The sequence below is a fragment of the Rhinoderma darwinii genome, chromosome 3 (assembly GCF_050947455.1).
Source record: "Rhinoderma darwinii isolate aRhiDar2 chromosome 3, aRhiDar2.hap1, whole genome shotgun sequence".
NCBI classification, from domain to species: Eukaryota; Metazoa; Chordata; class Amphibia; order Anura; family Rhinodermatidae; genus Rhinoderma; species Rhinoderma darwinii.
Genome location: NC_134689.1, coordinates 264,794,434 through 264,820,189, shown reverse-complemented (window position 1 = coordinate 264,820,189; position 25,756 = coordinate 264,794,434). Strand labels below are relative to the sequence as shown.

At 39.5% G+C, this 25,756-nt stretch overlaps 1 protein-coding gene across 2 annotated transcripts in view; it reads right to left on the bottom strand.

Moving 5' to 3' along the window:
• Positions 1-25,756, bottom strand: part of SHF (Src homology 2 domain containing F) — a 272,777-nt gene that overhangs the window by 58,131 nt on the left and 188,890 nt on the right. Inside the window, exon 4 of one of the 2 annotated variants that reach the window (XM_075857869.1) lies at positions 1,863-2,021. The exons of the other annotated variant lie outside the window; for it this stretch is intronic. Coding sequence (XP_075713984.1) covers positions 1,863-2,021 — 159 coding nt within the window. The remainder of the gene's footprint in view (positions 1-1,862; positions 2,022-25,756) is intronic. 2 annotated transcript variants of the gene reach the window in all.

Sequence of the window (25,756 nt, the reverse complement as noted above, 5' to 3'; positions counted from 1 at the left end):
TAGACCTCTCTGGCTAGCGCTATGTGTAGGTGCACTCTATAGGTGGCGCTATGTATGGGTAGACCTCTCTGGCTAGCGCTATGTGTAGGTGCACTCTATGGGTGGCGCTATGTATGGGTAGACCTCTCTGGCTAGCGCTATGTGTAGGTGCACTCTATGGGTGGCACTATGTATGGGTAGACCTCTCTGGCTAGCGCGATGTGTAGGTGCACTCTATGGGTGGCGCTATGTATGGGTAGACCTCTCTGGCTAGCGCGATGTGTAGGTGCACTCTATGGGTGGCGCTATGTATGGGTAGACCTCTCTGGCTAGCGCGATGTGTAGGTGCACTCTATGGGTGGCGCTATGTATGGGTAGACCTCTCTGGCTTGCATTGTAAATGGGGGCATTCTCCAGTTTTTAACACCACCATTACTTAGTCTTTCAAATCAGATTTATGAATAAAATCCTTTTCCTCTTTTAGACTCTTTCTAGTGTCATTTAGAAAGAGATGGAGAAACACATTAGGGATGGAATCCTTATTGTATAAAATACGCTATGAAATGACATTAGAAGACTTTTTTCATTATTGCTTTTATCCTGCACAATTCATTTTGAGTTCATGCATTAGCTATAGTTCTATTACATGTGCATGGTCTATTATTCTTGTTTATAATGGAAGGAGCAAAAAATAAATAAAAAAATGTCATGCACTGGCCTGATAAAGGTCAAAAGCAGTCAAGCGAATTTCTAAGCGTTAGTAATATTCTTCAAAGTACACAAGATGCAGAATATTTATATGCATGCCAGCCATGTTAAAAAACACAATAAAGTCCGGACTGAAGTGCAGAATGTAACTCCAGCGAGTGATATTGCCAGAAACATTCAGTTTTGCTGGTACTGGTTGTCTTATGGTTCGGCTGCTAGATGCCTTCCTATTGGAATTGTGATCAGACCAAGTCTGCCACGTTGTCCAGCCAGCATGTATTGTGGCATTGTGATACTGTAGCACTCCATTGCTGTCAGTGAGGCCTAAACAAGTCTGTTTTTTTTAATTGTAAGTTCCAAAAAGCTAAGTAGATATCTTAAAGATTTATTTCTGCAAAGTTATGTGTTGCATAGGAATGGAACAGTACATAGAAAATTCACTGCTGCTGGATGAGCAAGTAACTCAAATGCAAACATTAAAATGCCCCATCAATGAAAGCTCTCCATCAGTAACATACAAAAATAGATTCAAGGAATGCCATGTGTTTGCAATGTTACATGCCATGTGAATGCCATGTGTTTGCAATGTTACATGCCATGTGAATGCCATGTGTTTGCAATGTTACAGTCTCAACATTAAGGCCTCATACCCACTTCAGTTTCTTTCGTCAGGGTGCTATCCGTTTTTATTTAACAGATAGCACACTGACACATTCATTTCTATGGGGCCATGTACCCTTCCGCTGTTTTAACGGAACCGTGTGGCGTTCCGACAAAAAAAGGACAGGTCCTACTCCTGTCCGTTTTTGCTGGAAGAGTCTCGGCCATTTCATTAATTTGGTCCTTTAAAACAACAGAAGCCATCCCTGTGCGGTCTGTGTTTCACGGATCCGTCGTTAGCAGTCGTATGACAGCCAACGGAAGTGTGCATGAGGCCATAATATGTAATACTTTTGACAATTCTTAGGAATCACTATTATTTAATATACACCTTATTACAGTAATTTTCACTTTAGCTCACTAAACATGTAAATTCAAGGTCATCATATACATGAAAATGTACATGCGCATAGACACACACACACACACACACACACACACACACACACACAGTTTGTTGCACCTTCACAGCAATAAAGTAAAGTGAGCTTTAGAGTTCACAATCAGAAACCCACCATTGCTGTCTTCAAGGCTGTTCTGGGATGTTAAGTGTGGAGAAGATGGAGGCTGCTGGGAGAATGAAGTGCTCACATCACTTTCTTGAGCGTCAGTTCTGCTGTTCAGCTGTCCCACTGGTGGTGGCCAAGGAAGATCTTTGATTACTTTAATCTCAACTGATAGCCACATCAACAGGAGAAGAGACATGAAGGAAGACCGGCAGAAAGACAAAGAGGGGACAAAGACAGGTAGAGATTGAGAATAGGTAGAGTGTGTCCCACATCAAAAGAAAGAATAACTAAAATACAAATAACAAACCCACATATTCTGAAGAAAAAAAGGGTGGAGCAGTAGACCTTAATTATGCCATACCTAAACCCTTAACGTGGTCTGTAATAGAGAATTAGGAACCCCTCATATGTACAATTTATTTTATTATTTATTGGGGTTATTCAGGACTTTTTACAAAATCGGCAGCAGGGAAGGTGATGGCATAACATAATAAATCAGCAGATACTTACCCCCCTGAAGTGCCCTTCGCTACAGCACTGAGGTCCCATCCTATGTCTCTATGGTCTGGGAAGCTCCTGCAGTGGTCACGTGCCTGTCAGCTAATCGTTTGCCTCAGAAGTGATGCTGCCATGAAAATCATGTGATCGCTAAGGCCAGCGATTGGCTACAGCGGCACAAGACTGATCAACGGCCTATAACCACTGCATGAGCTTCCGGGATCAGAGCAGTTGAGAACAGGAACCTAGTGCTAGAGCATTGGGCACCTTAGGGGGTTAATATCTGCTAGTTTATTATGTTATCCCCTGCCCTGCTGCATATTCTAATAAGTACCAGATAATCCATTTAAGCTTCAGCTTTTAATAGTTCCATAACTTTTAATGCCAGTTCCTGCATATTTGTCGGTTAACAAATGTTTTTCTACACTTCTGCCAATCTGATTATACATAACACCTTTTTATGTGTTCTACAATAACGCTGCTTTTAATTTATAGCCTATTTGAGATTGGTATATCTATAGACTATAACTTACAATAATCACAAGTCAATGATTATAGAGTAAACGTAACAAGTAAGAAATATAAAATCAAAATGAAGGATTTTGAATAGAACGGCGGTTGCACACATACTTTTAGTAGCAGCTGTCCCTGGTATTACAGCTCACTACAGCTTCATCCTATTGAAGTGAATTAAACGCTGCAGCCCCATTAAACCGCTAATCCGCAGGAGTGCTGAGAGTTAGACCGCCACCAATCTAATATTGATGGCCTATCATGAGTATAAAGTCTATGGGCATTTTGGGAAAATCCTCTGTAAGCAGTTTTTTGCAGCACAACTGGTGTCAATAATCCCCTGTTCTCTTAATAGGTGGAGATCCCAGAGGTGGGACTATTATTTATCAGAAATTTACAATAAAAATTAAGTGACGGAATACACATTTTAAGGGGTTTTGTATTTCATAAAATAGCCAAAAACATTTCAAAATTCAAATATTGATACATTCTAATAAACAACTTTTCTCTCCTGATCTCCTAACTTATACAGCAATGTAAAAATTAAGTTCATGTATTACTTCTATGCATAGTCCCGGTCACCTGACAGATGGAGGTCACATGACCCGATGGCGGTCACATGACAGGAAGTCAATGCACAGAAGACTGTTGGCGCTAATGCGGCAAACTCAGGACTAACAAAATTTTTGCAAAAATAAGAAAAAATTAATCAAGGTTTATATTAGAAATTTTTTTAAAAATCTAATAAAGTGGAGAACCCTTTTAATGAAAGAAAACACAACAAAATGCAGATTTATAGGATATAAATATTCAACTTTCATTTAACAGAATACACAATAAGTGAAAGGCTAAACATCTTGACATTGTATTTTTTCATAACCTAATATTAAATCTTTGCTTTAAATGGTTCAATCAAACTGTTTTCCGCCCTGACATCTAGCATTTATTCCTTCTCTCTATACTGAACCTCCCCCATTCTTTTTGTCTTTAAAATAAAGAGGCTTTTTGTGCACCTGTCAAGTCGCACAATGAAATGACCGTTCATTATGAATGTCATTGGCAGCTAGGTTTATTTTTAGGAAATCACATTTTATCCCCGCGCAGAAACTCTGATTAACTCAGCTGGGATTTCTTAATTAACGTATGCAAAACCGCCATTTCACCACCAGGAGACGGAAGGGAAAAAATACAGTTGACGTCATCTTATAATGTGAGTGTTTGTCTTTAGTTATGCAAAGGGGTTGAAGATTATAAACATTACTATAGGGAATATGAAGAGCAGGATCTGTGAATCAGAATATTCAGCAGCCTCCGATTATGTAATCAGGAACAATTTAACAAGCCCTGACTCGTCTTTTATCATAAAAATTACATAATATCAAGTTGAACTGCTATTAACCCTTAGATGCTAACTAGGCTTTCATCCAGGTACCATGTCATAGTGGGACTCTGAGACCCTCGGCATATTATATGCCTTGATGTTCTTGCCGAGTATATTTTTCATAGGATTGAATAAATAAAATCTGTTCTGTGGTTGCAACTATCTTTATTACGAAAGTAGCAAATTAAATTGATTTTTTTCAGTGCTCAGTCCAGAAGCCCACAATGCATGCACACATTTTTTTTTTCCGATCACCAAATGGGATTATATTTTTCGAATTCACTCTGCATCACATAGAGTACACCTAAAAAGGGTATTTTGGTTTCAGCAAGTAAAGTTTATTCATAGTATAATGAAAAGTTATGCAGTTCTCTAATATATTTTGGGTATCAATTTCTGACAAAACGTGATCTCGCAGCTGAATGGCTCGTTACATTTATAGTACAGCTGTGCACCGTGATCGCCACATGATCGGGACAGATTTCCATCCTCTGGTGGTTGAACATAAAGGTTCCCATTGTATGTTTACAAGCATATTAAAAACTCGTAAAATGAATGCACAATTTATATTAGAAAACTGTAGAACTTTTTATTATAATAATGAATAAGCATTATTTGCTGAAACTGCAGTACCCCCTCAAAATAAATAATGGCATCAAAACAGATAGAGCATGCAGTCTTGGACCGGGCTTACTTGATTGTATTTTCAATTTAGCTGTTGTCACAGTAAGTAGACACTTGGCACATAGTAAAATTGACTCCTAGCACTTTTAGTACATGGACGCCTTCCTGAAATTTTGTATCAAAGTGCAATGTTTTGTAAAAAAATAAAAATGCAGAAAAAGTCTGACCCAAATAGAGCTTAAAAAGTATAACACCACCTAAAAACCTAAGTTTAAGGGTATGTTCACAGATGCTTTTTTCAGCGATTTTTTTGGGCCGTATATGTCCCGAAAACGGCTGAAAAATCGGAAGCACGGGGCGTTATTTTACGCCTCATTTTCAAATAACAGCGTGTAAAAAACACAACGTAAAAAGAAGTGCATGTCACTTCTTGAGCCATTTTTTATTGACAATAGAAAAACAGCTCCAAAATCAGCCGTAAAAAACACCGCAAAAACTCTGTCTTTTCAGCCGTATTTTGTTAAGCGTGTGAACATACCCTAAGGCTTCTTTCACACTGGCGTTACTATCAGTTTACCTCTCCTCCGTCACAGGAAGAGAGGATCGATACATTAAACGGAAAGCAATGGTTCTGTTAGAATTACCATTGATTTCAATGGTATTTCTTTTGTATCAGTTGCTTTCCGTTTGTCTCCGTTCGCTAGGTTTCCATTTTTTTGAACGAAAACAAAAGTTCTGCAGAGTGCACTTTTGTTTCCGTTCAAAAAAACAGAAACCAAGCACATGGGGACAAACGGAAAGCAACGGATACAAAATAATTATCATTGATAATCAATTGTAATTCTAACAGAACCGTTGCTTTCCATTTAATGTATCGATACTCTCTTCCTCTGATGGAAGAGAGGTAAACTGATAGTAACGCCAGTGTGAACTTAGCCTAAGGGTATGTTCACACGGCAGCGTCCGTAACGGCCGAAATTACGGGGCTGTTTCCAGGATAAAACAGCCCCGTCATTTCAGCCGTAACGGCATGTGCAGGCGCTTGAACGCCGCGTCCATTACGGACGTAGCTGGAGCTGGTTTTCCATGGAGTCCATGGAAAACGGCTCCAATTACGTCTGAAGAAGTGACATGACACTTCTTTGGCGCGGGCTCAATTTACGTGCCGTCTTTTGACAGCGACGCGTAAATATACGCCTCGTGTGAACAGACAAACGTCTGCCCATTGCTTTCAATGGGCAGATGTTTGTCAACGCTTTCAAGCCGTATTTTCGGGCGTAACTCCAGGCATAAAAAGCCCGAATTACGTCCGTAAATAGGCCGTGTGAACAAACCCTTAGATGTGCAGAGTTCATAAATGCCACATGCTTATATCTACAGGCATATACTGTACCTTCACAAAATCATCAAAACTGAAAAGACCAAAAATATCCACAATGCAAATACCAATAGTCAATTGAGTTGACAAATAGCCCGATTAGTAGGATTAGTAGTAATTAAAAGACCCCCCTAAATGTAACAATCAGAGAAAACATATTCACTCATCGGTAAGAGGGGTGATAACATGAAGAAGAGACCAAGTGTTTTACACGTTATTATATTGAGGCAAGTGTTTAAAGAAAGACCCCTGAAGAAGTAGATTCTCTCTGGCATTTCATGCCTACCCAGCTAATTTACCACCTTGAGATCATAATAGATACAGTTGGTATTGTATATTGCACATGCGACTTTATATTTGTATATGTTGTATTCGTGTACCATTTGTTGCATTGTATTTTTTACCATAATTGATTCTCTTGCTGGGTGGGATTAGTGTGTATCTATGTATTGTATTAGTGCTGGTCTCTGGTCACGTGTCTTATTTTGGACCAGGCCTTAATACTACCATATATGGTGGTTTAATTGTGTGTTTTTTTGTAGCAGTTAAAGGGTTAATTGTACTGCAGCCAAAAATGTGTATACCCTGCACAATTTGGGTGGCTATCTTTCCTTCTGCTGGTCTTTGTACATTTTCTATCTCTGTACTTCCTGAGTGGGCAGACTGTTCTTAGTGTAATAGAATAGCTGTGCTTTAAGTAATTGATGTCTCTTTTTGCCGCTTCCCTCTCACATCATGAAGTCTCATACACTGAGGGAGAGATACTGCTGCAGCATGACCCTCCTCCCCCCATTATCTTGGATTTTTTTTTTTGAGTGAGGTCTCTAAACATTTACAGAGAGCCTGCCGGCATAACAGGTTGTTGGCAAGTGAGGAAGAGGTTACTTTTACGATATATTACAAATAATCATATATTGAACAGGCCTACTGATTTATGCAAAAGTTATAAAAATAGGTAGGCTTAAACACACAAGTACAAATGGGTAAAGGACCCTATTGGCGAATGAACTGGTCTGAAATTAATGTCAGATAGGCTTCTGCTTGATCTCAAGTATCGTGTTACCTAGTCAGAACCAAGCCCACTGTAGCACCCTCAGGTGATCTGGAAAGCCAATTTAAGGCCGAATTCACACGAGCGTGTTCGGTCCGTGATATACGGACCGTATGCCGGCAGTATTTCCAAGACCGAACACACTGCAGGTAGCCGGGCTCCTATCGTCATAGTTATCTAAGATGCTAGGAGTCCCTGCCTCGCTGTGGAAACATGATTACAGTACGGGACAGTTTTCCCACAGCGAGGCAGGGACTCCTAGCGTCTTAGAAGACTATGACGAAAGGAGCCCGGCTTCCTGCAGTGTGTTCGGTCTGGGAAATACTGCCGGCATACGGTTCCTTAATATACAACGCATATATGGCAGGACGTGACCCTTGATCTACAACGTAACCTTTATTGAATTTGTTTAAAAAGATACAAAAAAAAATAAAAAATAAACACCCTGGTGTGAAAGTGATTATATCACGGACCGAACACGCTCTTGTGAATCTGGACTAACCCAGAGTAAATGTCTTATTCTTTATTAAAGGGACACAATCTAAAGGTATTTAACTACAGAAAAATGCCTTCCTAATTGTTATGTTGATGAAAAAAAAAAAATATATATATATATATATATATATATATAGTAAATCCTTTCAAAATACGAGACAGCACACCTTGATAGTGAAAAAAGTGGATTTATTCACCACATGCGACGTTTCAGCCCTACTCCATGGGGCCTTTCTCAAGCATATATATATATATATATATATATATATATATATATATATATATATATATATAGAGCCTACAGAGGGAGGAGGGGACGGCTTAAATTTTTTTATACAAGTCACATAAAAAGTCATGCCATATACAAGTCACACAATGGCCAGAAATAGTGTTATTCCTAATGTACACACATGTGAGAGCTTATTTTGAAAAGGTACGTGTTAATATACTGTTTAAAGACAGTCATGCTATAGAAAACCAGGGCTTCTGGTACAAAATTCTTTACATTGTACAGGGTGGGCCATTTATATGGATACACCTAAATAAAATGGGAATGGTTGGTGATATTAACTTCCTGTTTGTGGCACATTAGTATATGGGAGGGGGGAAACTTTTCAAGCTGGGTGTTGACCATGGCGGCCATTTTGAAGTCGGCCATTTTGTATCCAACTTTAGTTTTTTCAATGGGAAGAGGGTCATGTGACACATCAAACTTATCGAGAATTTCACAAGAAAAACAATGGTGTGCTTGGTTTTAACGTTACTTTATTATTTCATGAGTTATTTACAAGCTTCTCTTTGTTTACAGCCATTGACATGTCGCAGAGGTTAACATGTGAGGAGCGGATAGAAATTGCGTTGATGTCTGGTGAATGCAGTATCCGGGTCATTGCAGCAGATTTCAATGCAAGACACCCTACGAGACCACCCATCTCCCATGCTACAGTTTGCAAACTGCTTGCCAAGTTTCGTGAAACTGGTTCAGTGTTGGATTTGCCCAAATGTGGACGCATGAAAACTGTCACTAATGAAGAAACATCAGTGGCTGTCCTAGCTTCATTCATTAAGAGCCCACAGCGTAGCACTCGCCGCATGTCACTGGAGAGTGGCATCAGTCGAACATCCCTTCGGCGGATATTAGCTACTCACAAATGGCACCCTTACAAACTCCAGCTGCTCACTCGCCTTCATCAGCGTTTCTGACCTGGCTGTGTCCATTTGTAAGTATGGCCTTTTTCTGTGTTTTTGTATAAATGTCCTTGTTTTTATCTGTTTTGTCTGTACATCAGGAGCTTTTTGCTCCAGTTAGGGAGTTAGGGACTCGCAAGTCTGGGGATCCTTGTCGTGGATTGCGAGTTTGCTTCCTTTTGGCCAAAATGATCACTAATACCCCAGGTATTTTTCATTATTACTTATATTCGCTTCTTTTGGACACAGCCGGGTCTTTGATGCTGGGAGAGCATGGTGTGTTGTTGTTTGGCCTAGCAAGCAGGGTAGCCCGCTCTATGAATTATCAAGGCGTCACAAATAGGCTTCTACCTGGCTACACACGTTGCGCCTCATGACTTACACACTATCCCTCCATGTTTCACACACTTGCATCCCATTATTCATTTATTTTTTAGGCACTTTACTCATTACTGCCCCCTATATTTCACTTACATTATTACACTTGCACATACACTATTCATTTATTATTTCTTACTACACATCCCATGCACCACATACCACTCCCCTCAAGACTAGTGGGAGTGGCTATTATTATTTAAAGCACCTGCTCACTCGCCTTCATCAGCGTTTCTGACCTGGCTGTGTCCATTTGTAAGTATGGCCTTTTTCGGTGTTTTTGTATAAATGTCCTTGTTTTTATCTGTTTAAACTCCAGCTGCTGCAGCATCTCAACGAGGATGACCCAGATCGGCGCACTGAATTTGCAGAATGGGCAAAACAAAAATTGGAACAGGACCCTCAGTTTACACGGAACATTTTGTTCAGTGATGAGGCAAACTTTTATGTGAATGGTGAAGTTAACAAACAAAACCACCGCTATTGGTCTGACAGTAACCCACATTGGATAGATCCCTCCAAGACTGTTGGAACACAAAAACTGATGGTATGGTGTGGTATATGGGGTACAAAGATAGTGGGGCCATTCTTCATCAATGGAAACCTCAAGGCCACGGGATATCTGAAATTGCTACATGATGATGTGTTTCCCTCTTTATGCACTGAAGCTGGCACGTTCCCTGAGTTTTTCCAGCAAGATGGTGCACCACCACATTATGGGTGTCAGGTCCGAGCATTCCTAGATGAACAGTTTCCTGGAAAGTAGATTGGTCGTCGTGGGCCAGTTGAACGGCCCCCTAGGTCTCCCGATCTGACCCCCTTAGACTTTTATCTTTTGGGTCATCTGAAGGCAATTGTCTATGCTGTGAAGATACGAGATGTGCAGAAACTGAAACTACGGATACTGGAAGCCTGTGCTAGCATTTCTTCTGCGGTGTTACTATCAGTGTGTGAAGAGTGGGAGAAGAGAGTTGCATTGACAATCCAACACAATGGGCAGCATTTTGAACACATTTTATAAGTGGTCAGAAACTTGTTAATAACTCATTAAAGAATAAAGTAACGTTAAAACCAAGCACACCATTGTTTTTCTTGTGAAATTCATGATAAGTTTGATGTGTCACACGACCCTCTTCCCATTGAAAAAACTAAAGTTGGATACAAAGTGGCCGACTTCAAAATGGCCGCCATGGTCAACACCCAGCTTGAAAAGTTTCCCCCCTCCCATATACTAATGTGCCACAAACAGGAAGTTAATATCACCAACCATTCCCATTTTATTTAGGTGTATCCATATAAATGGCCCACCCTGTACAATGTAAAGAATTTTGTACCAGAAGATTCTGGGCAGCAGATTCACAATAAAAATGCGATACTGCAATAAGCGTATGGAAATATATTATACCATAGACCTACTCTGATTTTGAGGGTTCTGCAACTAGAATTCTTTCACTGGACTAATCACAGGGAGGTGACAAATTAACACAAACACTTGTATGAACCTCACAGATATATTAAAACATATGAGGAGAAACTCTCTATAATTTAAAATTGGCACATACCTTTATTTTTTTCTAAATCAATCATTTTTTTTAACATAAAGACCAAATTGTATAGACTATGCGCAGAGATACTTAGAGGGGTTGTATAGGATTAGAAAAACATGACTGCTTTCTTCCAAAAATAGCGAAAACACCTGTCCACATGTTGTGTGCGGTATTGCAACTCAGCACTGTTCACTTCTATGGAGCTGAGCTGCAATACCACACACAACCTGCAGACCGGTAAGGCACTGTTCCTGGAAAAAAGCCGTCATGCTTTTCTAACCATGTATAACCCCTACATATGCTTTAACTAATATAAATACTGAATGATCATGCATATTGGCTTATAGGACAGATCAAAAAAAGTAATACAAGAATAAAATGGAGGAGATCACCATAGCAAACAATCAGATTTCACCATGTTTTTCAGGAGGTCTTTGGCATATAAAAGCAGCAAACTACGTGCAATACAGTATCTCCATTGTACTAGATTTGATCAATCTGCACACACAGAATAATAATGCCTTCGTTTTTAACCCCTTCCTGAAATTTCTATCAATAATAAGCAAATACCCAAAATCGAGGTTAACATCCTGATCAGACACACCTGATTTATACAGTACTACCCGGGGAAGCAGCAGCAGCTCGAGTCAATGTTATCAAGCATTTATGTAACACACAAATCTCTAGAGAAAATTACACATTTTATAATTATTTATATTCCACTGTCCATATGACATTGCACACATTCACAGACCATTCAAAAATGTTTCAAATCAAGAAGCTTATTGCCTGCGATGTACTTATAAATCTCGTTCATTGAAGATATTGGTGTTATAGGCATGGAAATATTGAACATAATGGTTCATCAAAAAACCTCCAGCTTTACCAGAGTCTGCCCATAGCAACCACTACTACTTCGGCTTTCATTTCCAAAACTGCACTTGAAAAAAATACATAGACTGTATTGGTTGCAATGTGCAGTGTACAGGTTGCTTTGGGCAATTTTGTTACATGAGACCCCCTACCTATCAATTCATAGCAAAGGATAGAATTTCAGAAAGTAAATGGTAAATCACAAAGCTATAAACTGTTAGGCCAAAGTTACATTGCAGCTAATGATTGCCTATGTGCACAAACCAAGTAGCGCAACTGATAGGCGACCATCCCAAAAAATCCATAGAGATTTTGGGTCGGGGGTTGCAAGCGACATGATTTCCATAGATAGCCATGTAAATTGCGTGAGACATGTGTGCAAAAGGTCTTTATAAGGTCGTGACAAAAAAATTGTGAGTTGCAATCACTCGTGCCCAAAAACAGTGGCAATCGTGCCGGTTACAAATTCCACAAGGTATAAATTAAGGAATCCCAAAATACTATCTTCAAGTGAGGGATTTTGCTGAAAATCTGCTGTCAAAAGATAAAGGCATGTAAAATACACAAATGTTTCTTTTGAAAAGTAGAGCAGAACGCTTGGCATAATATATAAATCCAATGAAAGTAATTTAGGGCATTTCTGCGGTTGTCTCAGCCTTACACAATCCACTTGTTTTACTTAGCTCCCTACAAATATGCATATTACTTTTTCCTTGAATATATCCGGGTATTCACACTGGCTCCAATGTTTTTCAAAAGACTATTTATTAAACAATGAAAGACGGTATCCAGCCCAAAAAAAAAAGCCTGTTTCGAAAAAAAATTACCAGAATCTGCACCAAAAACTGACAAATTATGGTGCAAATCTACGGCAGATTGGTTGGCGCATGGATGGTCAGTGGGGCACCTAATTCATGTTACTTTTTGTATTTAGAATGGCATATGAAACAAATTCTTCCCTATGTCTTTGCTTTTAAATGGGCAAGTTACCGTTAGACAATCTCTCATGAATATGATTAGGTCACTAGATATATATTGGGGAACATTCACACAGTGTAATGGTGTAGCAAAACCACCCAGTAAACATGCAGAAAATGCTTGTGTTATATGTGATTTTACAGCAAACCACAATTATGGTAAAACTGCAACAAAACCACATACAATTACATATGTTCACACAGTTTATACAGATAATTAAAAAAATGGCAAAAAATACATCACTAAACCATGGGTTGCCAACTGTCGGCAAAATTCAGGAGAGTCCGTGAAAATAGGGGACTTCTTTCCAGTGTCTGTAAAAAAACAATGCGTCTGAATATTTTTTTAAATTGGAGGTGCTAGTACAGATTACAGGGAATGTAATTATTATCATTTTAAAGGGTACAGTACATTTTGCTAATGTGTTTATATCAGTTTTATATATATTGATTTTAATCTTTAGGACTCGTTATAGTTTTCCAATTTGTAAAATTAATATTTGGATAAATTGTTCTGAAAAAAGAAAATCAGGTTGACAACACTGGGTAAAATGTGTGTGGTTTTGCCACACTAATTAACTGCACGACACACTACTTGTTCCATTCGGCACAAAAGAATACACCCTTAGAGGACTAGCACATACTAGCCTACAATACTGCCTTATAGGAGTACAGGTGGCGCACGAATCGCAGCAAAATGGTGGCCACCATTTTACAGATTAGAAAGAGGATCACATGACCTCGGGCAGGTTTTTCCGTTATGCCTCTCAGGCAGCCTTCCCAAGATAAGCTGCGGTTATCCATTCCTCTACCCATATATGTTGCTGTCACTTTGACATACATGCTGGTTTGGCGTTAAAGAGCTTGAAGGGGTTATATACAGTCCTACAAGTCATCAAAAAGTCAGACAGAAGTTTTCAGGGCAATCGGGACACTTGTGATTTACGCCAAATTTATTTGAAATAAATATAAATTTATCGAATCAGACAACAGATTCAACCCAATCGGATCAGAAACTAATTTTCGGGAAATTTGCTAGCGCTTAAGTTTTTAATTTTCCAAACTCTCAATTCTTCCTACTCTTTAGCCACAAGACCTTCAACGTAGTCCAATATTTATCTCTTTCTCCTCTGTTTGGTATTTTGTGACTGTCAATAAATAAGAATTTAGAGCAGAAACCAATGTTTGGTGATCAATTTTTTTTAACCTTTTCCGGTTTTTCTGTCATTTTTGAAAACGCGACAAATGGAAGTGCAGTCTAATTGGTTCTCACCTTTGAATAAGCATCCCAAAAACCCTTTTAATAGGACACGTGGACAATTTCATTAAATCGGTTGCACTCGTTGCATCTGGAAGTCTACAAATGGTTGTTTGTGTTGGTACGACTGCCAGGCACCTCCATAAATATGGTATGCAGTATAAATGCCATTCATTTGAATACAATTGTAACAAAATAACTGAAGTACAATAATTTCATTACTAAATGTCCCCCAGTATGCCTGTAAAATGGATTCCCTCTTCCTAACTTATTCCAGAAAAAATATATATATCATAAAAAAGATATATATTTCCTTAGAATTGGGCCTCGTATAAAACTAGTGGAGACAAAAAGTTTAGGAGTTATGCACAGCAATCAGATTCTAGCATTTCCTTTTCAAGCATACGTTCATCAATAACGTTAAGAAAACAAATACGGCTATGAAGAAACTTTTAAAAATAAATGGACTATGTCCTATCATCACAATCCTATACGAGAGATGATTTTGGCAGCTTACTTTGCCAAAATTATTATTCATTTTCGCAAGGGATATTGTCCTCCGTAGTTAATCTGCATTAACATTTTCAGGTTCACTGCCCTTGTTGGCCATTAAACCCTTTGTTCTTCCAGTTTCTTATGTAGAGCAGAAGTCAAGGATCCAGGGAGAATAGGATTTCAAAGGAAACGAGAAGCTACAGCCTCTCTACATTTCATTTAAGTAAGTGTCTTCAACTGCTCTCGGAGGATACTTGAACAGATGCTTTCTGCTGGTTTAGTGGTACCCTAACCAACGAGAGGGGGGGTACCTCTGCCTCCGTCACCCATAGCCAATTAGAAATGTCTTAATGATCTCGGATGTGGATACCAAATCTATCCACATAAACTCGCTCCTGGAGTTTGAACTACATAAAACGTCTACGTAATTTTATAATTTATGCATTGAGTAAGACAAGGGATCCATATTAAACACAGAACTGCAAAGTTAATGTGACAGCGCCCTCCCCATCTTGTTTCAGGTGTCTGCGGCGGCTTGATGGCTGCTTCAGCTCCGAGAAAGAGTTCTGTGACATTAAATACATGATCCATCACTTAATAACACAGCAGCAGCAGCTGTCAGCCTACATTTCTTAATCTCTCTCTCCCACACACCACTGTTTCATCAATATCACTGGGTAGCTCGGTGTCACATTTAAGAGAAGGTCACACACGGAATTAGAGGGATGATAGCATGCAGTAAGTGGCTTGTGAACCTGGTCTACAATTTTCTTTATCCCGTTAGTTTATAGCAAAGAAATTGCGAGAAAAAAAAAATATGTTAAATAATGTCACACGTTTAGTTGGGGAAACTTTTCGCAAAGCTTTGCTTTTTCACAAAGGTTCAGACCTAGATGTCCATATTTTATAGTACTTTTGTGTAGAAGTATTTTTCAGTGGGATTTCTAAGTCGGGGTTTCTTCTATATTTTGCATTTATTGCCTTCCAAATTGCTCACTCGGATCTCAGCGTGGTCTTAAAAAGAGCAAATACGATGAATCTTGTGTTCAGTGTTGATCTAATGGAACATCAACTATAGAACAGTGAAACTGTGGACAATATGGCAAAATATATGTGGATTGCCCAGTCTAAAAAACAAACAAAGAAAACGCATAATCACTGTATAATGAAAAATATTCAACATTCTAATATAATTTGTGTTTTAATGCTTTGCCATTTCAAGATCTTGTCAGTGGATAGAAAAAATTGTGTTTACATACGAAGGCTGAAAAAGTAGTGCCGACATAAAACTTCTTACAGTTGTCTGGGCTGGCTATACTGGAGCAAACACTCAGCTGTGAAAAGTGTTAGATATTTGCAGATTTCCAGCCTCTAGATGTAGACCACAATGGCTTGTTGGCAATGAATTGAAAGTCTATGATAAAGTTGGTCTCAAATGATATATAAAAGGTCTCCGATCTCTAAACTAAGTTTGCCCTTCTAATAATCCCATACAGTGAGGATGAGTGATAATATTGGTCGCACCACTCCACATGGTTTAGTTGTGATAAAGTTACATAAGGTTCCATTATACAATACACCAAAAGTTTTAATTAAAGGAGCTTTCTCATGATGATCACTCCATGGTAAACAGAAGCTGGCCCAGTGATCATCTGATCGCTGAGGATCTGACTTTTCTAAGCAAAAACCACATCTGGCCATACATGGCATTCGCTACAGGGAATATAAAGCATTACATGCCGTCTATTCAAATGAATAGCCGACCATGTATTACAGGGTCATCAAGAGATGAAGCTGCTCTTACATAGAGGGGATACTCCTCGGTGACATCCATATGCCCCAGTAGGGATTATGGACAGGTGTTGTCCTTGTAGAATAAGTTTAGAGTGGAATTACAATTTTTACAGGGATTGGTTGTGGGTCCAAGCTACTTTGGTGCTGCTGCTATTCCATGTCAACCATTGTAAGAAGAATAACATTGTGATTAGACTGGAACATTTCCTTACGCATAGGAAAAAGTATAAATACAGCACTACTCAAGATTTATACTTTTATGACAGCAATAATGCACTTATGGAAAAGCTGCCACCCATTGTGAGTACAATTTATTTGTGTCAAAGCAATGTAGGTCTCTATTCCCTTGAGTTTTTATAGTTTACAGGAAATATTGTGGGGATTGTTACATATCCAAGCTAAATACAAATTCACACGTGTGTTATAGAACACGGGTTGCCCTGAAACGGTCACTGACCTGATATTTGTGTACGTGTGGTGAGCATAAGATAGCGGAAAATTTATAAAGCAATTAGCAAAGTTATTTGTGACCAATTTATAATATAATAGTGAGATATAGTAATGTTTTTTTAAACCTCACTTCAAGGCAAGCTAAAAATAAAATTTGAATTAACCTTTAAATCTAGCTCTACAGTTAGTTGCAGTCCATATGTATACATGGAGTTGAATGTACAAACCTTTGTGTACATAAAGGAAACCCCATAGCAAAGATCAAAATGGTCGCCTTTATGATGTCAGATTTTGACACCCAGGAAAAAAAGGGTCTGGTGTTTTTTTTTTTTTTTTCTCTATGCACTTTCCAGGACACTTGGGCCGATTCACCCCTGCTCATGCTTGTGGTTTGTCTGGAGAGGGAAGTCCTGCACAAATTCTCGCCACCCAGGATCAAAGGAGATGAGACCAAATAAGGCTGGTTCCCCTCTGTCCATTGGCCTTAAGCAACCAAATGGTCCTCCACTCTGGTATGTCCACCTTTGTTTCATACAATTTTCATGATATTTTCATGCCTCAAATATATCAAGAAAGACAAGCGGCATGCAAACTGTGAGACATATGCAAAGGAACTTGTCTCACAAAGTTGTATGATGTGAGACATTTTTTGTAGCAGCAGCTATGATTTCAGTGTGTAGCCACAGCTTAAAGGAACAGTGTCATCACAAATAATTTTTTTATATGTTAAAGATGTTAGTGCCTTAATATAAACGTTTATTTACATTTGTGTGTTTGTGTTTTACTGTTTCTTATTTTCACACTTTTTCTTCCCTATGGGGGCTGCCATTTTTTGTTCCATTTCTGTGTGTGTCGATTAACGACACACACAGACATGGAATACGGCAGCCACAGTCCCATAGGGACTGCAAACGGCTCCCGTCCCATTGACTGCCGTGTACGGCGTCTGTGTGGGAACTGCGCATGCGCCGCTCCCACACAGTCCTATTCGAAATTGGCGCCGTCCGGCGCCATTTTCCTGTGGACCGGAAGTCGCGGCTGGACAGTAATATTACTACTTCCGGTCGCGGCTTCCGGACAAGTGCACATGGAACAGCGGCAGCAAAGGGAGCGGACGGGCCGCGGCGGCAGGAGCAGGTAAGCGATTTCAATGTATGTTAGTGTTTGTGTGTGTTTACTACTGCATGTAAACCTACTACACTGTGGGTTACCTCAAAAAATGGCGACACACAGTGTAGGAGGTTAAACCTTTCAAACCCCTCGTTTATCCCGGCACTAGCCAGGATAAAGGAGGGGGGGATGCTGAGAGCTCACTAGAGCGATAGCTTTTAACCCAATGTTGCAATGCTGCAATTTTGGGAACTAGCTCCAAACAGCTCCATCTAGTGACCAAAAATGGGTAGTATTATAAATTTGAAAAAATTTATAATATTTCCTGACTCGCGAAAAAAATAAAAAAAATTTGAACAATGTTTAATCACCCACACACTAAATGTTTAAATTTTAAAAAAAAAACATGTTTTTGGGGCGACACCATGCCTTTAAGGCCTCATGCACACGAGCATGTTTTTGCGGCCGTAATTCACCCGCAATTCACGACCATAGTGGTGTGCATAGCACGTGATTTGCGTCTCGAACAGCCTTGGAGTGTCACTCGCGGGCCGCCTGCAAAGCACGGGCCATGCACATGGCCGTGTACATTCATTTTATTGAGCCTGGACCACAAAATGCGGGCATAATAAGACGTATCCTATCTTTTTGCGGTCCAGGCACCCGGGCAATGCACGGATCGTGGAAACAACGGTCGTGTGCATGGGCCCATAGAAATGAATGGGACCGCAATTCACCCGCAGATGCGCCCGCAAAAACATGTTCGTGTGCATGAGGCCTTAGTGTTTAGTGAAACGTTGTAATTTGTTTTCAATAAATAAAAAATACATTTTCAGATAAAGCTTCTATGTATCCTGCATACATAGAAGCTGTATCTTGCGCGGAAATCTGAACCAGTGAGGTCAGTCATGAACTTAGATGTGATCGATAACCGGTGGATCCTGAGTGTCAGAGACACTTTCACTGAATCCGTCAGTCCAGCTGACCTGATCGGATTCAGGTTTCAGCGCAAGATACAGCTTCTATGTATACTGGATACATAGAAGCTGTATCTGAAAAAAAGATCTCTATTTTTTTTTATTGAAAACAGATTACAAACTTGCACTACACACTAAAATACACTGTTTTAGTAAAAAAAAAATTATAATAATAATAAAAAAAATCTTTAAAAAAGGTTTACATGGCCTTTAAAGGTGTTTGCCCATTATAGATATCTGATTGATATGTCACAAATGTCTGATCAATGGGGGGGGGGGGGTCACACTACTGGGAACTCCATAATCGGAAGATAGTAGGATCATACTCCTTCTTCCTGGTGGAGAGGGGGTTGGTGTACGTTTATGCTCCATTATAGTAAATGAGAGACATGGCACCTGCAAGTTGAGGTTATTCAACAGTCACTGTATCTCTTATAGGACTATAATGGAGAGTTCACACACATTCCGAATTGGTGGGGGTATCAGCAGTAATGCATAAAGGTCAATTCTTCAGCCTCTCTCTATTAGCACACTCTGACAACTTACTACTGTGATACAACCCTCCTTTCCCTCTAACTGTACAGAGATCTGTAGCTACATATGCCGGGGCTGCATTCTGTCTGAAGTTACTTTAAAAGTCAATATGTTGGCCAGTGCAAGATTCCATAAATAGAAACGCATGTACTTTTTAGATATAATAAATGCATAAAGACAACCCGTGTGTGCAGGGAACCTAGACTTCTTCTTTCACATAAGTCTATAGAGTTTGTAGCTTATGTATTACATTCAAAAATAAAGAATAGCGATGACACATACCCCTATGTGCAGATCACTGCAAATGAGCTTTAATGGTATTTTAATGTATTTGTTCCACTGGAATCTTATGTAATGTCAAATAAGCACGCTGTGCCATTAGGAAAAAGGATGTTTTTACACCCCATTTCTTTTTTTTTTACAAAACAGTGAGTGCAGCAAATGAATCACGCATAATTGATTTTGTCTTTATAAAATACTTTTATTATATAATCCTTGTTTTTATTGTATTAAAATACTGTAAACCCGGGCTGAACTTTCTGTAACGGTACTTACTCTTTCTTTTATATTTTATGGGCAGTCAGAGTCATTTATATTATTGCAGAACATATTGGATTTAATCCTGCATTTCACTTTCCTTCCAAACAATTGCTTCTTAAAGGGAACCTGTCACCAGCATTTCACCTATTGAACTTTACATATCCCTCACTGGCCGCTGCTATCACAAGTTCATTGACGTTATCCCCTCTCCTAAACTCCTCCTCTGACTGTAAATAACGGTCTGCAAACAATTTGCACCTTTTATCGTAATAATCCGGTATCCCTTTGTACGCACACATCAGAATAGGACATCAATGCACAAACGCGGGATTTTGTGTGCTGGGGAAGGCGAAGAGCTGTCAATCAAAAGTAAGGAGGCGGGGTGAACTCAGAAAGACTTGAGGAATGAAGATACAACTTTTTTCAAACAAAGATTTGACTCTTTTCAAATGAAGATATGACTCTTTTATGCTCATTAGCATACGGCGTGGGAACACTAAAAAACTGAAAAGCTACAGAGCCGAGTAAGAAGACAATTATAGGTTATATAGAAATGAATTTTCACCCACTACCACCAGGTATTGCTAGTTTAATAGGTGAAATGCTGGCGATAGGCTCCCTTTAAGTCCTGGTTTGTAGCGCCTGATGGATAGAACCCTGAAACATCTTAAAAAAACCTCTGTTTAGCTTGTCATAAGTGTATCAAGGGATTTAGTGATTTATAGTTTTGCTGGGTATAGTTACAAACTTAGCAAATTTTAAAAATAGAACAAGATGTTGGAAAACAGTTGAATATCTCAAATAGAGAACCATAGAAACAAGCCACAAACAAAGGTCAGCCGATTTCTAGAAAGAACAGTATACACTATATGGCCAAAAGTACAGTGCATTCTGGAAAGTCTTCAGACCCTTTTACTTTTTTCACATTTTGTTATGTTGAGGCCTTGTGCTAAAAAAATAATATTCACGTTTTTTCACATCATTCTGCGCTCATAACCCCATAATGGCAAGTGAAAACAGAATTTTAGAAATGTTTGGAAATCTATTGAAAATTAAAAACTAAAATTTTACATGGATATAAGTATTCAGACCCTTTGCTGGGGCACTTGAAATTCATCTCTGGCGGCCTCCCATTTCTCTAGATATTTGAAATGTTTCTACGACTTGATTGGAGTCCTCCTGAAGTAAATTAATTTGATTGGACATGATTTGGAAAGACACACCCCTGTCTATATAAGGTCCCACAGCAGACAATGCATATCAGTCATGAGGAGGAAGAACTGCCTGTAGAGCTCAGAGACAGGATTGTGTGGAGGCACAGATCTGGAGAAGGGTACAAAACGATCTCTGCTGCACTGAATGTTCTCAAGACCACAATGTCCTCCATAATTCTTAAATGGAAGAAGTTTGGAACAACCAGGACTCTTCCTAGAGCTGGCTGCCCAACCAGACTAAGTAATCGAGGGAGAAGGGCCTTGGTAATTGGGGTGAATAAGTACCCAACGGCCACTCTGGCTGAGCTCCAAATATCCTGTGTGCAATGGGTGAAACTTCCAGAAGGTCAACTATCACTGCAGAACTCCACTAATCTGGGCTTTATGGCAGAGTGGCCAGAAAGAAGCCTCTCCTCAGTAAAAGACACATGAAGTTGGCAAAAAAAAAAGCACCTAAAGGACTATCAGACTGAGAAATAAGATGCTGTGGTCTGATAAAAGATTTAACTTTTTGGCCTCTAATTCTGGAGGAAACCAGACACTGCTCCTCACCTGCCCAATACCATCCCTACAGTGAAGCATGGTGGTGGCAGCATCATGCTGTGGGGGTGTTTTTCAGCAGCTGGGAGAGGGAGAATGGTCAGGGTTGAGGGAAAGATGAATGTAGCAAAGTACAAAGATATTCATAATGAAAACCTGATCCTCAGTGCTCTAGACCTCAGACTGGGCCCGAAGGTTTACCTTCCAACAAAAAATGACCCTAAGCACATAGCCAAGACAACACAGGAATGGCTTAGGGACAACTCTGTGAATGTCCTTGAGTGGCCCAGCCAGAGCACTGACTTGAATTCAATCGAACATCTCTGGAGAGTCCTAAAAATGGCTGTCCACCGACGGTCCCCATCCAACCTGACAGAGCTTGAGAAAATCTGCAGAAGAATGGCAGAAAATCCCCAAATCCAGGTATGCAAACCTTGTGGCATCATACCCAAGAAGACTGGAGGCTGTCATCACTGCCAAAGGGCCTTCAACAAAGTCAAGAGTAAAGGGATACTTATGTCAATGCAAAATTTAAAGTTTTTCCTTTTCAATAAATTAGCAAAGATTACTAACATTCTGTTCTCACTTTGTCACTATTGGGCATTGAGTGCAAAATGATCGGCAAAAACATTATTTTATTTTTATTTTAGCGCAAGGCCTCAACATAACGGGCTTTTCTAAATCCATTGTATGTGACACCCCTAGTAATCATTGAGTTCAGGTTTTTCAATTACACCCATTGTAAATAGGTGCATAAAATCAAACGTTGCTAGTAGTATGGGTAGTAGTAGCACGGAAGAGGTGAGTGACTTTCGATGTAGCACTTTCATAGGATGTCTCCTTTGCCACAAGTCAGTTTGTGAAATTTATGATCTGCCAGCTCTGTCCCAGTCATATATAAGTATTATTGTGAAGTTGAAGTTTCTAGGAGTAGCAACAACTTAACTACGAAGCAGCAGACCTCACAAATTTACAACAGGGCAGCCGAATGCTAAAGCACGTGGCTCTTAAAAGTCCCCTATCCTCTGTTGCATCACTCACTACAGAGTTCCAACGAAGTAACATCAGCACAAGAACTGTGCGTCCGGAGCTTCATAAAACGGCTTTTCATGGTCAAGCAGCTGACACAAGACTAAGATCACCATCTGCAATGCAAAGCGTCAGCTGGAGCGATGTAGAGCGCACCGCGGCTAGACTCTGGAGTAGTGGAAACATATTCTCTGGAGTGATGAATCACGTTTTACTATCTGGCAGTCTGATGGATGAATCTGGGTTTGGCAGATGCCAGGAAAATGCTACCTACTGGAATGCATAGCGCCTACTGTACAATTTGGTGGAGGAGGGAAAATGGTCTGGGGCTGTTTTTGAAGGTTTCGGTGTAGACGTTTATTTCCAGTGAAGAGTAATGTTAATGCTACAGCATATAAATGCATTTTAGACAACCGTCTTCTTTGTGGGAACAATTTGTGGAGAGCCCTTTCCTGTTCCAGCATGATGTTGCACAAAGCGAGATACATAAAGACATGGTTCAATGAGTTTGGTGTGGAGGAACTTGGGGGACCTACACAGAGCCCCATAAAACTCCTTTGGGATGAATTGGAATGTGGATTGTGAGCTAGACCTTCTCGTCCAACAGAAGGTGCTTAACCTCACAAATGCTCTTTTGGCTGAATGGGTTCCCAGAAGAGAGGAGGCCGTTATAGATGCAAAAGGTTAACAACCCATCCGCACGCCCATGGATTTGGAATGGGATGCCTAAGAAGCTCATATAGGTGTAATGGAAAGGTGTCCACAAACTTTTGGCTATAAAGTGCATGTAATTTGCACAAATAGCAATAGTGTACATGCAATTACTCTAAATGATCAGATTGCTAATATTAGTGTTCTACACGTGTTACAGCAGACTTGGCACAACACTGATTCAGCCATTTATCCACTAACAGTAATTATCTGGCATAAACTTTGCAAAACAGAAGACGCTGCTTGTCTGATAGAGCCAAAAATGATTCACTTTAGCCATACTGAATATCTGGAGCTAAGAAAGAAAAATACATTTAAACACTAGCATAAAACAGTCACTGCATAGCAAAAGCTGATGTCTATTTTCAGTCAGTTCTGGCCCATTTAGTATTTCCTAGAAAATGCAACAGAGACAGAAGTACCTACCACGGATGTCACTTTTTAAGAAACATATGGCATTGAAGCTTACAAGCATCTGTTTGTAGGAAACAAATGTCACCTCAATTAGTATTTTGTCTTTTTTAATTCTTTTAATTTTAAGAAGTGCAGCTACAATTAAGAGCAAGCTGAACTAAAAAGTCCTTTAGTGCATATAAAAGATAGAGATCGATCGATCGATAGATCGATAGATAGATAGATAGATAGATAGATACATACGCGGCTCATTGGAGTCTATTGTTTGATTTACCAACCTCATTACAAATAAGTGACATCACAATGTTATGGGTAATTCTGCGTTTATGTTTTTTCTATGCTGGCAATATGCATTAACCTACACGACATTGTATGGAAGGGCACTACCGTGTGGAATATCCCAATGTGTAGGTACTATGTGACACTAGCTACAGTCTGATGTGAACACTACAGTTTAATACAATTTATGAGTGTCAGGTTTGAGCACTCATGGGACACCGTATTTTCTTGAAAATAAAGCAAGGCTAGTTTGGGTGGTTTTCACCAGTGTAATAAAGGGTGAGGAAAGCAAGGGTCTTACATCTGAAACTTGGCTATGCCTTCTAAAACATGCCGTGTGTCCTTTGTCAATGATTGAGACACCTGGAAAGCAGGTAGCGATTATTTCATCTCCCGAAGGTAGCTACCGGTGAGTACATAATATGCGCCATGCATTTACAATTTTGTACTAATAGCATGGACCTGTGAAGCGCTTGGCGGCATATGCATGCGTAGCGCTAAGGAAACATGGCAAACAGACATTCTACTTGTTACAAATGTCAGATATATTGACTTTTAGATATGTGTGACAGACAGTTGCCGGGTTAGGAGCAACACCATATAAACAGTCATCTGTTATACATTCCCTTCTACATAATATAGAGGTGGATGATGGAGTGGAGGAAGGAGGATTAGAATGATTTCAGTTCATTCCATATTTACTGTGGCATTACCTTTAGTTTTATATGAATGTATTTAATATTCTAATGTGAAACAATAACTATGAAGGCAAGTTTTTCCAATTTCTTTTCGGTTTATAGAAGCACAAAAAAAATCCAAACAATAATTGGCATTGTTAAAGAAGGTTAATCAATCACTTTGCTTCATGGCCCCAGTTAATAAAGTGACCATCCAAGGTTTCACTGGGTACACAACAGCTACATATGGTCTTAGTGACACATGGGACAGTCAAACACTAGAGGAATCCTATGAGAAATGACTTCGCCTTAGCATTCTGCCAGATCGGTTAGATTTCAGAGAACAATACTTTCATCTAGACCAGGGGTGGGCAAACTTTTTGACTCGCGGGCCACAATGGGTTCTAAAATTTGACAGAGGGGCCGGGCCAGGAGCATTTGGAGGGAGTGTTTGGGCCGGATATACTAAAGCATTAAATGTAGTGTGTGCAAACCTCATAGCACAGTAAGAACACTACAACCCAATTTATTAACTGTCTTTCAAATGTGAAAAATAGCCCTTATCAGTTAATAAATTTGTCTCAAGGAATATGCAAGATATGGCATTTACATACTATTTCGCAGATACTGGGAGAAGGAAATGTAAATAGATTAAAATAACATACGCACTGTGATTTATCAAGAAAAAAGTTCTGTTGACTCTGTAAATTAGCTGCCAACCTCTGAGCAGTAGCCGCCCGTTCTTGTGTTGACTGCTTGCTAGCATAGTTTGCATGCTTCGTGGCAAAGTGACGGCTGATATTGTACTCTTTGAAAACCGAAGGGCTTAATGGTGACGTGAAACAAAGTGAAAATTAAAGTGAAATAAAGAGAAATACGCGCCACATTAACCCCTTAATGACCGGGCCATTTTGCACGTTAATGACCAAGGATTATTTTTTGTTTTTCCACGGTCGCATTCCAAGAGTCGTAACT